General features: G+C 51.8%; 4 protein-coding genes and 1 pseudogene across 4 annotated transcripts, besides 1 other annotated feature; 3 read left to right on the top strand and 2 right to left on the bottom strand.

Moving 5' to 3' along the window:
- Window positions 1–618: 618 nt before the first annotated feature.
- NCLIV_008960 (hypothetical protein) lies at window positions 619–3,335 on the bottom strand (the record flags this gene model as incomplete). Its single annotated transcript, XM_003880411.1, has 6 exons — window positions 619–1,278; window positions 1,644–1,757; window positions 1,906–2,010; window positions 2,179–2,359; window positions 2,762–2,840; window positions 2,975–3,335. 6 exons carry the CDS (start codon window positions 3,333–3,335, stop codon window positions 619–621), a joined length of 1,500 nt encoding a protein of 499 aa, XP_003880460.1.
- A 1,740-nt stretch (window positions 3,336–5,075) lies between these two features.
- Window positions 5,076–5,520, top strand: NCLIV_008950 (conserved hypothetical protein; the record flags this gene model as incomplete). The annotated part of the gene is made up of 2 exons (XM_003880410.1): window positions 5,076–5,283; window positions 5,345–5,520. 2 exons carry the CDS (start codon window positions 5,076–5,078, stop codon window positions 5,518–5,520), a joined length of 384 nt encoding a protein of 127 aa, XP_003880459.1.
- A 2,676-nt stretch (window positions 5,521–8,196) lies between these two features.
- NCLIV_008940 lies at window positions 8,197–9,681 on the top strand (annotated as a pseudogene).
- Window positions 8,197–9,681: a sequence feature.
- A 470-nt stretch (window positions 9,682–10,151) lies between these two features.
- Window positions 10,152–11,837, bottom strand: NCLIV_008920 (hypothetical protein; the record flags this gene model as incomplete). The annotated part of the gene is made up of 3 exons (XM_003880409.1): window positions 10,152–10,758; window positions 10,892–11,305; window positions 11,656–11,837. The coding sequence occupies 3 exons, from the start codon at window positions 11,835–11,837 to the stop codon at window positions 10,152–10,154; spliced, it is 1,203 nt and encodes a 400-aa protein (XP_003880458.1).
- A 505-nt stretch (window positions 11,838–12,342) lies between these two features.
- Window positions 12,343–13,169, top strand: NCLIV_008915 (uncharacterized protein; the record flags this gene model as incomplete). Its single annotated transcript, XM_003880408.1, has 2 exons — window positions 12,343–12,879; window positions 12,996–13,169. The coding sequence occupies 2 exons, from the start codon at window positions 12,343–12,345 to the stop codon at window positions 13,167–13,169; spliced, it is 711 nt and encodes a 236-aa protein (XP_003880457.1).
- Window positions 13,170–13,739: the final 570 nt, after the last annotated feature.

Below are 13,739 nucleotides of genomic sequence, written 5' to 3'. Positions count from 1 at the left end.
TGTATGTCTTGAGTTGCAAGGGCAAAAAAGTACAGCTGAGGTGGCTTCATGCGTTTTACCACATGTACGACGCCTGCACAGAGAACAGGCCACAGTGGAACACCTCCTGCTGATGGCGAGATGCACTGCCCCACCAATGCGAAACTTGCGAGTCGCTTGAGTTACCTGCATCCGAGGGGAAAACGTAGAGGGCGCACGCACAAAAGTGAAACAGCGAAGACATCGTGCTGAGCCAAGGAGTAAAACCTCGGGTGAGAGCCATTTGGATATCCCATATATTCAGTCAAAAATACGGCTTCGCGACAAAAACAGCACGGACACATTCGCGATTTTTCCCCGCTGGATCGAGATCTGAATGCATGCAAAATGCCTGGCGATCGGCCGACAAAATGGCGGGCCTTTGACCAACACAGAACAGAGCAGAAGAAAGCGCACGGGCGGCGTAAAGACGGCAATGCACGGAGATTGCGAGGGGCCAAACTCGACGCTGTGCCTGTGCCGAGCCGGCCAAAACACTGCCCTTGTTCATCTGCGTGTACACACTCGAACTCGAGTTTGAGTTGCTGAGAAGGGGGCTCTGACTTCAGAAACAGCCCCGCGCCATCTTTGCGTTCCTTCTCACAGGTCTTCTTTTCCGCATTCAGACCCTTCACAAGTCGCGCCCACGGCCCGATGGCGCAAGCCGCCATTCGCCCCGTCTCGTTGAACTGCGCCGAACGTTTCACTTCCTTCACCGCCCCGCTCTGCTCCGGTTGCCGACCCAGGAACCCCTGCCGCGACTGGAGAGAAGGCAGACGCAGCTTTCGCGGCTGCAGAGGAGGCGGCAGAGGCAGCCGCAGCGACAACTTCACGCGCAGCTACTGATGCAGTCGGCAAGTCGAGAGAGGTGGGTGAGCACGAGAGATTTTTGGATGGCGGGTTCTCTTCCTCAGCCGTGCCTTTTGGAAGCAGGGAGTCGGACGCACTCGAAGGCATGACTGCCGCATCCATCGGCGTGACAGAGAGCGGGAGACCGTGCATATCCTCCTTCTCCGCTTGCGCCGGTACCCCGGATTTCGAGGGTGACGGAATGGCCGGAGCGTCCGGTGAGGAGGGGCGACGCTGAAGACGTGCGTCGTCACTTTGCTGCCGGGACGGCTGGTAGTCGAATTGGAGCGCATGCTGAATGAAGGCTGCGATGCGGTCGTAGTAGCTTTTACCGCCAATCGCCCACTCCCAAGTGTCGTTGTGCGCGCCAAGAGGCACGTCTTCTTTCTCCTTGAGTGGAGAAGCGCAGAGCTGACAAAAACGCATCAGGGAAGCAACGACTGACGAGGAATACGCTGCCGAGCTCAGGCACAGCACGTAGGGCCTGACACAGTCAAACAGATGATCGTTTTAGAACACACGGGCATTCTTCGACAGAGATGCACAGAGGACTTGAAACGCTCATGTTTAAAAGCAGTTACGAACACAAGCGAGATGCACTACATTACTGTGACCGTACTGCAGCAGCCACCTTGCTCTCGATCAGCCATCATTCATGTCTCTCAACAGAAGTGTCTGCTGTCACGAATTAGAAGAACGGCGGCCACAGAGATTACGAAGGTTCCTACAGTCGGCAGCATTGGGTGACGCTCCAAAGTTTGTTGCCACTCTCTTACTTCAAAAAGTCTTTTCATGTGCCGGGTGGGCACTAGCTCATCTTTCTGTCCGCTGATGAATAAGATTGGCAGTCGGAGCCTCTGGACTTTTTCCCCATTGTCCATGTACAGTCTCTGAAATACAAAGAGCACCCACGAGGCAGACGATCGTCCTTTGCACAAGCTGAAGCTTCTCCGTGACTGCAGAATGTTTATGTCCTTGTTTCTGCCGGGGGCCTGGCTGTTCGGTTTTAGTAACTGCAGGGCTTAGTTCCACACTGACCTGCAAAACTTTCACAATGCGCTGAAACGGCCGAAGAAGCGGAAAAACGATCAAGACCATGTCCAGCAGCGAAGTGAAGGTGTTCTCCACAATGACGCCTCGAACCTGAAAACAATACGAATCACTTAGCATGTGATATGAAGTGACTACATGCTGAAACTCCGCTTGCAGTAGGCAGTCAAGATCTCTGAAACCGCGCTCCGCTCACTGATGCCTGAAGCACGCCTCGTTCGTTTTTTTCTGCGAGAGGGCAAGGGAATCGATCACACCCACCTGGTGAGGCTTCTGCACCGCTAAGTCGATCGCCACGGCGCCACCAAGACTCCGTCCAAAAAGGAAGATCCTTTTCGCATCGATTTGTAGCTCTTCTTGCCTCTCAACTAACATATCCAGTGCTGCTTCTGCGTCTCTGTAGACGCCAGCCTCGGTCGGAGATCCTTCGCTGAATCCATACCTGCAGTCCGCAAGAGAACGGCGACGCGTCTTTGTAGGTGAGAACAGACCTCTTTCACGCTTCAGTGGCTTCGTCGCACACTGTAGATGCCAAACGTTTTCAACACCTATCAGTGACGGGGCCCCCGAACTAAATGAAATCATTCCTGGCGCAGCAACAACCGATATTTCCGGATGCGCGGCTGAATATATACGAAAGGCTAAACCGGGGGAGGCACAGGAAATAAGCAGCATGCGGCTCCCCTCCATCTCGCACTATGATCTCCCTTGTCCTGTCGCCCGTAAGCCACGTTTCGTGATGGAGACAGGTTCCCCGCACGCAGTAGATCCATAGAATGCCTCAGGTAGTTCTATGTTACCGTAGCCTTCAAGTGTTGGTTCGCTTTCGTCTGTCTGGGCTTACCCTCGGTACGAGACAATCAAGACGTTTACGCCGACGTGCTTATACAGAAGTTCGACATTTGGCAGCCGAAACCCCACATCTGTTCCACAGACAAAGACAAAAAGCACAGCGAAAGTGTGACTTACGGAACACTGAGCAGAAACAAAAACGCTTCTCGAAGTGTTCCACAACATCCGTGGCCCTCAACGTGAGCAACGTCTGGTGGTTCCTTACTGCCGGCGTTCCCGTGGAAGAAGATCAAAGTCGGTGCATGAGCCGAAACTTGTGGTAGCTTCTGTTTGATGAGCCAGCAATGAAGTTTCACACCATCAACCGTCCTTAGCCATAGCTCCTCGAAGGGCAAACCTCGCTCGGCAGGGCTGCGGAGTCCTTTAGGATTCTTATCTGGTGTTTCAAACCCTTGAGGCACACCCGGATAGAAGAGTAATTTTTCTTGAAAGTACCAGACAAGCACTACCATACAGAGCAGTATCAGCCCTCCTACCCAGGTAGTCCGAGCGGCAAACCCAACAATAGCCAAGAGTACGGACGCGGCAGGGTTCGCCGCTTCCCCGGAACCAATCTCGCTCTCCATTGACTAGAAAAGAGGAACGCTGGTCGGAACAAGGAGATTGGTTTGCCAGAAAGCGTGCAGAGAGCTTTCGGAAGGGAAGCAGAGGCACGTGGGCAACACTCAACAAGCTGAGCGCATAGCGAACAACGTGGCTCAGGGATCCAGTGCCCCTGCCTAAGGCTGCATAGCTCTGACCGTTGGGACCCGACTGTTGAACTGGCTTCAGCCCCAGGAGATACACCTTCTTTGAAGGACTGGAACATCAATGGAGGCGGTTCTCAAGGTAAGACACACACAAAAGTCGGCGCTGGGGTCCAGGTCTTCACACGGATGACCACGGAGAGTGCCCGGTCGAAGAACGTGCATCACCTTCCTTCAGGCACACACAAGACCAAAGCACTTGGGTTCATGAACCAACACACCCTGGTTTCAAGAAAGGAAGTCAAGAAAAGGGAGAGTCTCGCCAACCGATGGTGTTAACGGCCTCCTGCTCGCGCTGTTCCATACTTCATTGCCACCATGGGGTATCGAGCAGGGGGCAGGCAGTGGTTGTGTGCGCTAAGGCCTTGTTCGAGGAATCACCAGAACTTCTAAATCATAAACGACCACGAACTGTCGACTCGTATTAGCATGCCTTCCACAGTAACTCCAATTTTGTAGAGAAGGCACCCTCCGGAGCCTCGAATTCACAATCTCATCAGAAACCGGACGGTGGGATCGTTGACGGCTGGTCCGCTGATAGGGCGAGCATGCGGAGAACTGGCGGATCGAGGGAGGGCGCCGTCTGGGTGCGATTTGCGCTGGACTGGCGGTCTGTATTCCCATGCGTCTCCCTGTTTATCAGAATTTATAATTCTGCCACTGCAACTTATGCCCTGGTGAGCAGGTAATTGGTATTAAGCATTTGCGGTACTAGTGGCTCTGAGCTTCCCAGGATTCATGTAGAAGCGTGTTTGGGGGCCACAGTAACTGTTGAATGTCTTCTGTTAATAGTGACATGCCCTATGTACCACTCAGCAACCCCGTCGTGTGGGTCACTAAACGGTGCCCTCTCTGGAGACATCGCCGGGCAAAAAACACAACAGATGCAGCAGGTAATGGTGGTTTCATTCACTAGGCCAGGAACGCTACAGAAAAACCCAAGCGTCTTTTTCCATATCCATGTGTCGTGTCACGGATGCGTATTCGCTTTCTTTGTTTCTTTACGCCTCTAGAGAAAGATGAGAGTTAACCCGCATGGAAATTGACTTGAGCAGGCGGTGTCTTGCTGATGGTACATCGTTTTTCTCTACACACGTAGCAAAGGAGCAGGAAGGAGCAGCTTACATTCCAGCCATACAAAGGCGGGTGATATAGTGGCAGGAGTCGCCTCGGGGAAGGGGCGGTGAAATTATGGACATCAAACTGGCTCGGTGTGTGGCTTCTGTATGCTTGTTCGTACTAAGGATGGTGCAACCATGGTTGACACGGCGGAAAGGCCGAGCTAGACGAAAAGAAAAAAGTCGTAGGTGGCCCACAGTCGTGTGTATGGCTGTGGCCGACAGCACACAACTCCACACATCTGCGAGTCCGGTCATGAACTCCACCAGTCGAGCGTGATTCTGGTAGCGGTAGATCCGAATCCCTAACGTAAGCACTGTTGATTCGTAGCACGACAACACTCTTGTCGTATGTACGTACAGGCCAGCTTCGGATTGGCCAGCCTGGCTCGAACTGGAATAAGACACCTTAGCGGAAGGGATATGAATCGTTCAGTGCAAGATGCGGATTCCACCAGACGAGGCACGAACATTAACGATGGGAAAGTCTACATTATTAGCCGGGGCGGCAGTTCTCGTATGTTTTGCGCACTCCAACTTTGGAGTCGCTTCAATCGTCCACCGCATGAACCTCCCCGGCCCCAAAATTGCTCCTGTGGACTTCCTTGACAAATATGACCATAAACTGCGGCAGTTCGCAGAGCTTTTTGGTATGAGAGGCACCTTGTTTGATGCAAATGCTGGCAATCATCTATTATAGCAACACTACAGCTAACAGTTCGACGGGAAGATTATTGAGGGAAGTCGTCGAGGACTTGGCAGCTCACCCGGCGAAGAAATTCGGCGTTCATATCGGTTCGGCCGCTGCTGTGCGGCGGCCAGTTTACTACCCTGAGCATGTTCCAGTTTTCAAAGGTAATTCGCTCGCTATCTCCGAAGTGTTATAAAAAACGATAGACCGCTTCTCCAATTTCAGCCTACCGAAGCCCTCTCGAGGGGCTGTCCACTGGATCGCCGCAGGTATCCGGCTCCCTAATATTCCCAGTATATTATTGCCTAAGACAACCCCATCGCAGCAAAGCTCAGTGATACTGACAGCATATGTATCAGCACTAACTATTTTGGCACTAATACCCTTCTCTCTCTTCGCCGTTTTCGGTAGGAGCGTATTGAAAACAGTGTTCGTTTCTGGTTACCGACACTACCGGGTTCAGGAGGTGCTCAGAACATGGTAGTATACACGTGGTGTGCCATCATAGGTACGAGATCTCCTGTCGTCTACCATTTACCAGCTCATCACAAAACACTTCTCCCAGGCTACGCTGCGGCTACTCTCGCGCTGACTTTATTCTTCGGTCTGATTCCGCCCTGGATGCTTTTCGTGATCTCCGTAGCATTCGGAGGTATAGGCTCAAGCATGTATAGGATATCACGAGAGAGTAACCAGTGATGTTTCAGCCGTCGGAGCGTACATAAGCTACAAGAGATCCACCAAAGAAGTAGTATACGGGATCACATTTTTCGCTTGCGTGGTAAGCTGCCCTAAACACGTTCCACGTTAAAGGCATATCAATCTGTCATCAGCTTGCCGCCACCACAATCTACAATCTCCTCGCGGGAATCCCGTACCCACAAATTAGCCCCGCTTTTTGTGGTACAAACACTCAAATCTCCTTTAAACGCTACACCTCACGAGCGTGCGCTCCGTAGGATTGGCAGGCCTCATATTTGACACCGGTACGTTCCGTCGAATGTATTCGGACACCTCCGCACCACCAAAGCTATTTCAGGTTTCGCCGGCAAGAACTATCTGGTTCTGAAACTCCTGTATCTGGCATTTGTTTTCGTAATTGCCAGCCTTGTGTACCTATTTATTCCGTCGTACGTACTTGCGAAGGAGCCACAGACCACCCAAGAACGTGAATTCGCCGCGTACGGTTACATCGCATGCTTGCAAGTCTCTCCCTGTCTTGCTCAGTCATTCGTTCGTTCAGGACATGCACCAGATACATTGTCTGCTTTGTATGCGCGTGGATTGTATCCGGTGGTATCATGCAGGTACATCCAACCGAAGCGGTATGCTCTTTTTGACCACATATGACCGTGTCCTTCAGCTGCTGTACCTCCTGGGTGCTGCCTTCAACCCTCTCGGTAACTCACTAACCGGATACCTACCCACTTCGCTTTCAACCACAAAATCGATGCAGATCCTGTCTCTACGTTTTTTGTCCCGAGTCAGTTCCGGCTAAATACCTGGGAGACTTACGTTGCTCTACCCAGTAAGCTCGAGACAAAGCATTGAAAATTCAATCACTGTATGTCGGTACACTTTTAGTCTGGTTCGGTCTTACATACGCTTTCGTACACTTGCGCAAGCAGCATGAACAAGGTACGACTAATTCCAACTATTCAATCGACACCATGTATGGGCGCCTTCCTTTCAGATAGCAGATTTGATCCCCGGCTGATATCCCACGAGGTGAAAGAACAGTGGAAACGGGTCACCTCCGAATAGAATCAAGGATTTTGTGTCCGGCAACACCGTGTCCATCATGAGGCAAAATATCGAACGCATTTAATCTCTTGATTAATCTTAAGCAACCAGTTATTCCTTGACAAGCTAATCTGCATTCCTCGCGCATGTGGTCGTAAAACACATTCCCGACCCAGTGGTGTTGCATGTGGCAACGATAACCACTGCTTTTCGAAGAACAATCGGCGCTGCTGACCACTATCCGAGACCTTTTGTCACTGCGGCTGTACGACGCCGCGCAAACCTAGTGCTGCTTGCCGAGATATTCACTGTCTACACACGGTGAGGTCGGCACGCTTCGTTGTTGACAGCGTGTGTGCTCCAGCGCTCTTTCTTCTACGTTTTGCATATCTGCCGCTTTGAACGCAAGTATATCAATTGTGTGGCCAGCATGCTCAGTCGGTATAACGCGGAAAATTCTCCGGGATGTCTCGACACTTTGTTGCCATCTGACTCAGAGTCTTCTCCGTCTATAAGCGAACACAGCTGTTCTAATAAGGTGTTGCTCGCTCCGGGCAGAACTCAAGAAGGAAACGTGATCCACAATTCAAAGCACTTTCGCCTGTATGTATTCGGCCGCGGCTGTCTGACTGGGATGTTGTGGCACCACAGAACCTGTATCCGGTTCTTGTTCATGAGCGTCTGTCTCTTCTTTGTCCTTCACCCATCACCGGTTGACTACGAACATTCGTGCTGCAGCAAAACGTCCGAAATGATTAACTGTCTGTCGCAACAAACAGGAAAAAGAAGAAGCGTGAAGCGTTTTCACAATACTGGCCAAGTCACTCCGGCTGTTTCGGCGGCTGCCACGTGCATGCGACACACATGCACCGCATGCACAGCTACGGGCATCTTGACTGCTGATTGGCCCATTCTTGGTCTTTTTGAGTGCGTCGGGTGCCGACCCGGTCGTGAAGCTGTTGTCCCTACGGCAACGCCGTTTCCATCTTGCAGTTCGAAATTTTCTTGTGGTTTCCACTGAATGATGCTTTATGTGTCATCTCTTCGGGCAAACTTCTACAATCTCACGTTCTCGCGCGACAGCGACAAGGCACATGTTCATTACATGCGCGTGCGCAACGTGTAAAGTATGGCAGATCGTGCTGATCGCGACTCCAGTAGAGAGCAACCTGGTACAGTGGAAACAGATTACGGTGTTGGCAACCCTCCTTTTCCAGCTGTTCGTGCTTGTGAATCTTGTGAGGGTGAGGCTGACCCCGGTGACTGTGAACACGATCCAGAAGACATAACTGATGGCGGCAACGTGACAGACTCCGGTTCGGAGTTTGCCGGTTGCGCGAGCCCCGAGGGCGGCCATGATCCATCCCTGGAAGCTCTTTTCAGTGAGTCTCCATCTGTCGCGCTTTCCACGCTCTTTGGCACAGACCCGCAATCTCTCAAATCGGGGGAGGTTTCAGACCGACTGCTTCGAAACTGCGTCCAGCCACAACACTCTGACGCAGAAAGCGCCTCTGTATGCGAGGTGCTTCTACGGCGCTACCGGTATAATCCTAAACACGATGACTGTACAAGTGAATGCAGTGGTGGACCCACAAGGAGCTCTCTGAGTCACCCCGCCGTGTGGCAGGCTCTACGGTGCTCCTGTCTTCAAGGAAAGAAACGCACGTTCGAAACTCTTTGCGCACTCGGCGTCGATGTTCAGGCAGCAGATGTGGCAGCGCAACAGCAACAAAAAGGAAGCCTTCTGCACGCTGCAGCGGTGGGTGGATCACCATCGATCATTCAAAGGCTTCTCGATGACTATCAGCTGAGCCCCGAAGGAGTTAAAGGTAAGATCCGACCAATGTAGCAGAACGCTGCTGTCCTCAGGCGTGCTACCTTAGTGGATGGCGGCCCTCTTTGTTCGGAGTGTGGCGTGAATGTGTTCAGCTAATTCCAATCACAATGAGCCTGTCCATCTTGCTGCGGCGCACGGTCGTACTCACGCTTTGCTTCATTTTATTCATCGAGGGGTATCCATCGACACACGAGACCGGCATGGTAGGACTCCACTTTTCCATGCTGCTGTCAATGGACATTTATCAACCGTAAAAGCCCTCGCTGAGTCTGGCGCTCTTATCCAGGTAAGAAACATGAACGTGTTTGTTAGCTGCTTAGCCTACTGGCGCAACATATATGTAATGATGCAGCATGAACCAGTGCACCTATACGGAGATGCACGACCGATCAGTCTTTGAAGGAGCCTAATCGTCCACGAGATATCTATTCTTTACAAGCAATCGTAGTGGGTGATGCATTACTGCCAGCATACTTCCATAGTTGGATTGGATCCACCATGTCCATCGTCGTGACCGTATCAACTATGCTTTTTGAGCAAGGGGCACTGCGATTCTTTAAACGTTACTCGTCAGAAATGTTGTGGCTTCACCATGGAGTGGTTATAGGGCTATCAATTTCTCGGTGTGTGTCTGTCATATATCATATCAACATACAGGTGAAGGACTACGACGGCATTTCACTCATCGAGGAGGTGACCAGGAGAGCGCGCATTAGAGATGGCCAAGATCGGCAAGCGCTGGCGGAGTATCTGCAACAAAAGCTCCAGCAAGGGTAGCAAGCGGACACAGCTTGATCCCAATAGGAAAACCAAGATGGTGTCCGACGAATATTGTAGGCGTGAACACCTGAATGGAGGCTCACCATCCTGTCTTACTAAGATTGGCCCGCTTCGTCCCTGCATAACCGGTATTTTCACGATGGTGTGATGACGCGAACTACACGAAATCGACGAAGGGTAGCCACGCTACCCCTTACTGAAGGCACGTGTCGCTTCACGATGGAGAGACATCTGCCGCTTGTTAAAACATTGGCGAAACAAGAGTTGTTGATGTGAGTCGATCCACCCCGGACACTACCTGAGCGACTTTCAGGTCAGCAAAATATGCGTCCACAGTACTACCATGAAATTATAACTTTCAGTTCCCTTTGAACCACTGAGAGTTCACTGAGAGTTCGCGTGATCTCATTGTGAGTTTGAACAAACGCCCGTTCCATATGTAAATATCGGGCACGGATTCCAAGAGATCACCTTTTCATATACTCAGCTTCAACAGGATTCATAGACGCATACATTGCCGTCGCGCCTCCCACGCCATACATGCTTGACGGAGGTAGGACTCCACTCGCCGGCTCCGCGGTGGGTCTAACAGAAGCCCCGCGATTCGCGTCGGCCGAATCCAACATGAAGGGCAGGGGCACTGGAGCACGAACGGAAGGAAGGCCGGGAAGCGGTGGAGGAATCACAGTCACACCTAGATCCGCCTGAGCTGCCGGCAGATCGTTGTCATCAGGCTTTTTTCGTTTGTCGGACGGTTTTGCCCAGGCGACACGAAGCCTCACACCTTTGATCACTAGATTGGAATGCAGCTGCTTCACCGCCTCCTCTGCTGAACTCCGCTCAGCATAACAGAGGAAAGCATATTGCTGCCCCCTATACATCTTGATAGACAGCAGTTCTCCAAAGGCATAAAACGCGTCTCGTAGGTCTTGCTCGGTAACTCCTTTCGTAAGACCACCAACAAACACCGTGGTATTAGTCGTGTCTGCCGGTGGCGTTACGCTGTCGTCGCTAGGCTTGCTTGCCGCCAGTCGCAGAATCTTCTCCGCAACTGGATCGTCTTGTCCACTATACCTGAAAATGCGGACACAAACACCACTCGGGATTGAGCATAGAAACGAAGCAACGAAACGGTCTTCTTGGAGCAACTGCTCCCTATCTACGTGAGTACGAATGATGACTGAGGAGCCGAAACGTCGAAACGCACCTGTCCCGGAGGTTTTGGTTCGCAAGAGCTGGGTCATGGTGGACTTCCTGATGGAGATACGGGCACTCGTCGCCCCTTTTACACTCCCCTCTTTGCCAGAACGTGCAAACCCTTGGAGCGTTCCGGCGATAATACGGTTGAGTTCTGGCAATCGCTCGCAGTCTCCCATCGGGATCCTCTAGCTTTCCGTAAGGGAGCTGATCAGCAGCCTTTTCCAGCCGGCCGGCCATGTAATCGCGGTTTAGTGGATGTTCAGGAAGATCCACCTTCGCACCCTCCAGAATTTTGTCCCGAACCTGGACCGGCAGACCGTACTGGAGATCAAACAAACAAGTCTGACAGACATTTTTCAGCTTCGCACACGTCTGGCAGACGACCGTCGATTTGTAACGCGCCTTCGGGCCAGGCTTCCACCTGAATAGAAAAGAAATCGTACTCACATATGCGGGCTTTTGCTCGGCTGTTTCGGTGGCACGGACGACACATCCTGCCGTCACAACACCGTATCCACGGAGCAGTTCTTTCGCTAGAGGTCGTTCTTCCGCTGAATTCTCATCGACAATACGCCCGAAACGATTGGTATCGGTTCTGATTCAGAAGATTATGCGCTTCAAAAGTGCCACCACAGCAGCTCCTAAGGGAATTTAGAAGCGTTACACCACACCAGCTCCTAAGGGAATTTAGAAGCGTTACACCACACCAAGGCAGTGACACCAGTCTTACAGAAGCTCCCTTCGAAACAGTCACATCGGTTCGAGTCTTACCTGAAAGCCGTGTAGGGCCTCGTACAAATCCTACATTCTTTGCCTTCCCTGTTTCTTTGCATACGAACGTAGGGATTATCGCCCAGGCATGTCTCGCAGAGGATCGGGAAATCCGATTGCTCCTGCGTCCTCCCTTTGAAGTCGTGCGCAATACCGAAGCCGCTCTTCTCCAGCGCCGACATTGTACTCGCTGTCTCTACCTCAATCACTTGCAGATATGGTTACAATAAACTGGAGAAATTCTTGTCTCCACACAGAAAACTGGGATGCAAACGCGGGAAGTGAAGTCGTGACACCGTGGACGAAGGGAAAACGTCTCTACTGCGGTAGCTTCGCATGCCGCGTAATGGATCCTCAGAACCCTTCGCGTCAAAGTAGTCCTATCTCACGCACCTAGTTATCATTTTTCATGGTTCCTGCAACGACGCTACGGAGGGAATGAACTAGGAAGCTCTTTGTGTCGGTTCTGTCCAGTGCCTTTCACCCCGGTACGAATTTCTGTTGGGATGTTACGGGCATCGCATGCACCGTAGCTGCCCGCCAGACGGCTGCTGGTTTTGACCGTCGGTGCCGCATGTCGAGCCGCTGCGCTAGTCTCGAAACGAGGCCTGTTCCAGGTTGGAGGTTCATTCAGTGGCGAACTCCGTGCTGTTGAACTGTGTTCAGACTCACCGTGTCCGCCTTTTTATGCTCTCTTTTTATTCGTGGCCTCTGGTCGAAATGAGCAATGCAGCCTCAAGCCAGACGCCAAAGAAAGGCAGCACAGGAGGTTCAGTCCGAACCCTAGCTGACTTCTGGGACCATGGCAGCACATCTCCACAGTCAAGCAAGGGAGTTAGAAGCAAAACAAAGTACCGCACCGCTCCGTTTCGACTCTCTCCGTCGTCTTCCTGTGGCGAGCTACACCAAACAGCCAAGAAAGGCACGACTGAAGGTGCACATCAATTCGGCTTTTTGCCGGAACTGCGTACGGGAGTCACACAGCAAGAACGTTCTCTCTCTTTCCAAGGCAACAGAGACGAGGCTGGAAAAGTTCGTCTCCTTGCTGGTTTGAGCTGTGGTCGTAAGCGTTTTGATCGCTTCCAAGGATTAAGCGAGCTCCTTCGAAACAAGCTTATCGCCGAGTGTCAGACGACTCGTCACTATATTTTGGGTGACCATGAAGGACAAGCGGGCGCCACAGACCTGGAGCGAATGCTACAGAGATTCGACATGGCAGTTCAGGTGTGTGGACAACCAGCCTAGTGACGTGAACACACCGTGTCTACGGTGCGCCGTTTAGGGAACGGTGCGCGACTGAAGCCCTTGTGAGGCGTGTTTGTGGTTTTGCGGTGCTGCAGTATGGCCCGTGCTGTGGCCTTTCCAGATCGGAGCGTTGGTGTCGAGCAGATGAACTGGGGATGAAGCCGCCTGCGGAGGTGAAGCAGGCGATACAGCTCACACACAGCGATGTTTCCATTTTTGATCAACGATTATCCAGGTTTGGTGTTACAAATATGGGAGCACAGCAGTAGCGCGCCGGTTCTGAGATCTGTCGTGATCCGGATGCTTGCTGAGCCACTTCCTTTGAAGATTTTACAAGCCTCCGTAAGTGTCGGCATCTCTCGAAACTAGCACTACGCCGTTGTGAGAAATGGTTTACCACGCCATCGCCTCCTTCAGGGGCCCATCCTTTGAAAGACTTTCTTCGCGTGCGCGAGATGCCTACAACATTGTGCCACGTTGTCAGCTCTTGCTGAGTGAGTATGAAGCTGTGTAGTGTCGAAGCTTGCTCTTGTTCTGTGTGCTATAGAGGCTTCTTTCGAGTTATCGTTCTTCTGAGCGCTGGCTGCCGGCAGGTCGTGGAGTTTTCGTTGAACTTTTCACATCACCAATCAGGGACCATCAGCTTAGCAATTTGCTCCAGACTTGACGCAGTAACTAAAATCTTATTCACAGATGTCACTCCTGTGCTGTCACTTTTTTGTGGGCACTACGAGGTGATAAAGATCCTCTATTCGGTGGTAGGCGTTCACGGACCAACGCCTCTACAGTCGAGAAACGCGGTGTAATGACAGGATCATTGCGTTGCCCACTTTTTTGTA

This window comes from Neospora caninum, chromosome III (genome assembly GCF_000208865.1).
Source record: "Neospora caninum Liverpool complete genome, chromosome III".
Lineage (NCBI taxonomy): Eukaryota > Apicomplexa > Conoidasida > Eucoccidiorida > Sarcocystidae > Neospora > Neospora caninum.
This window is presented reverse-complemented; position numbering and strand designations above follow the sequence as displayed.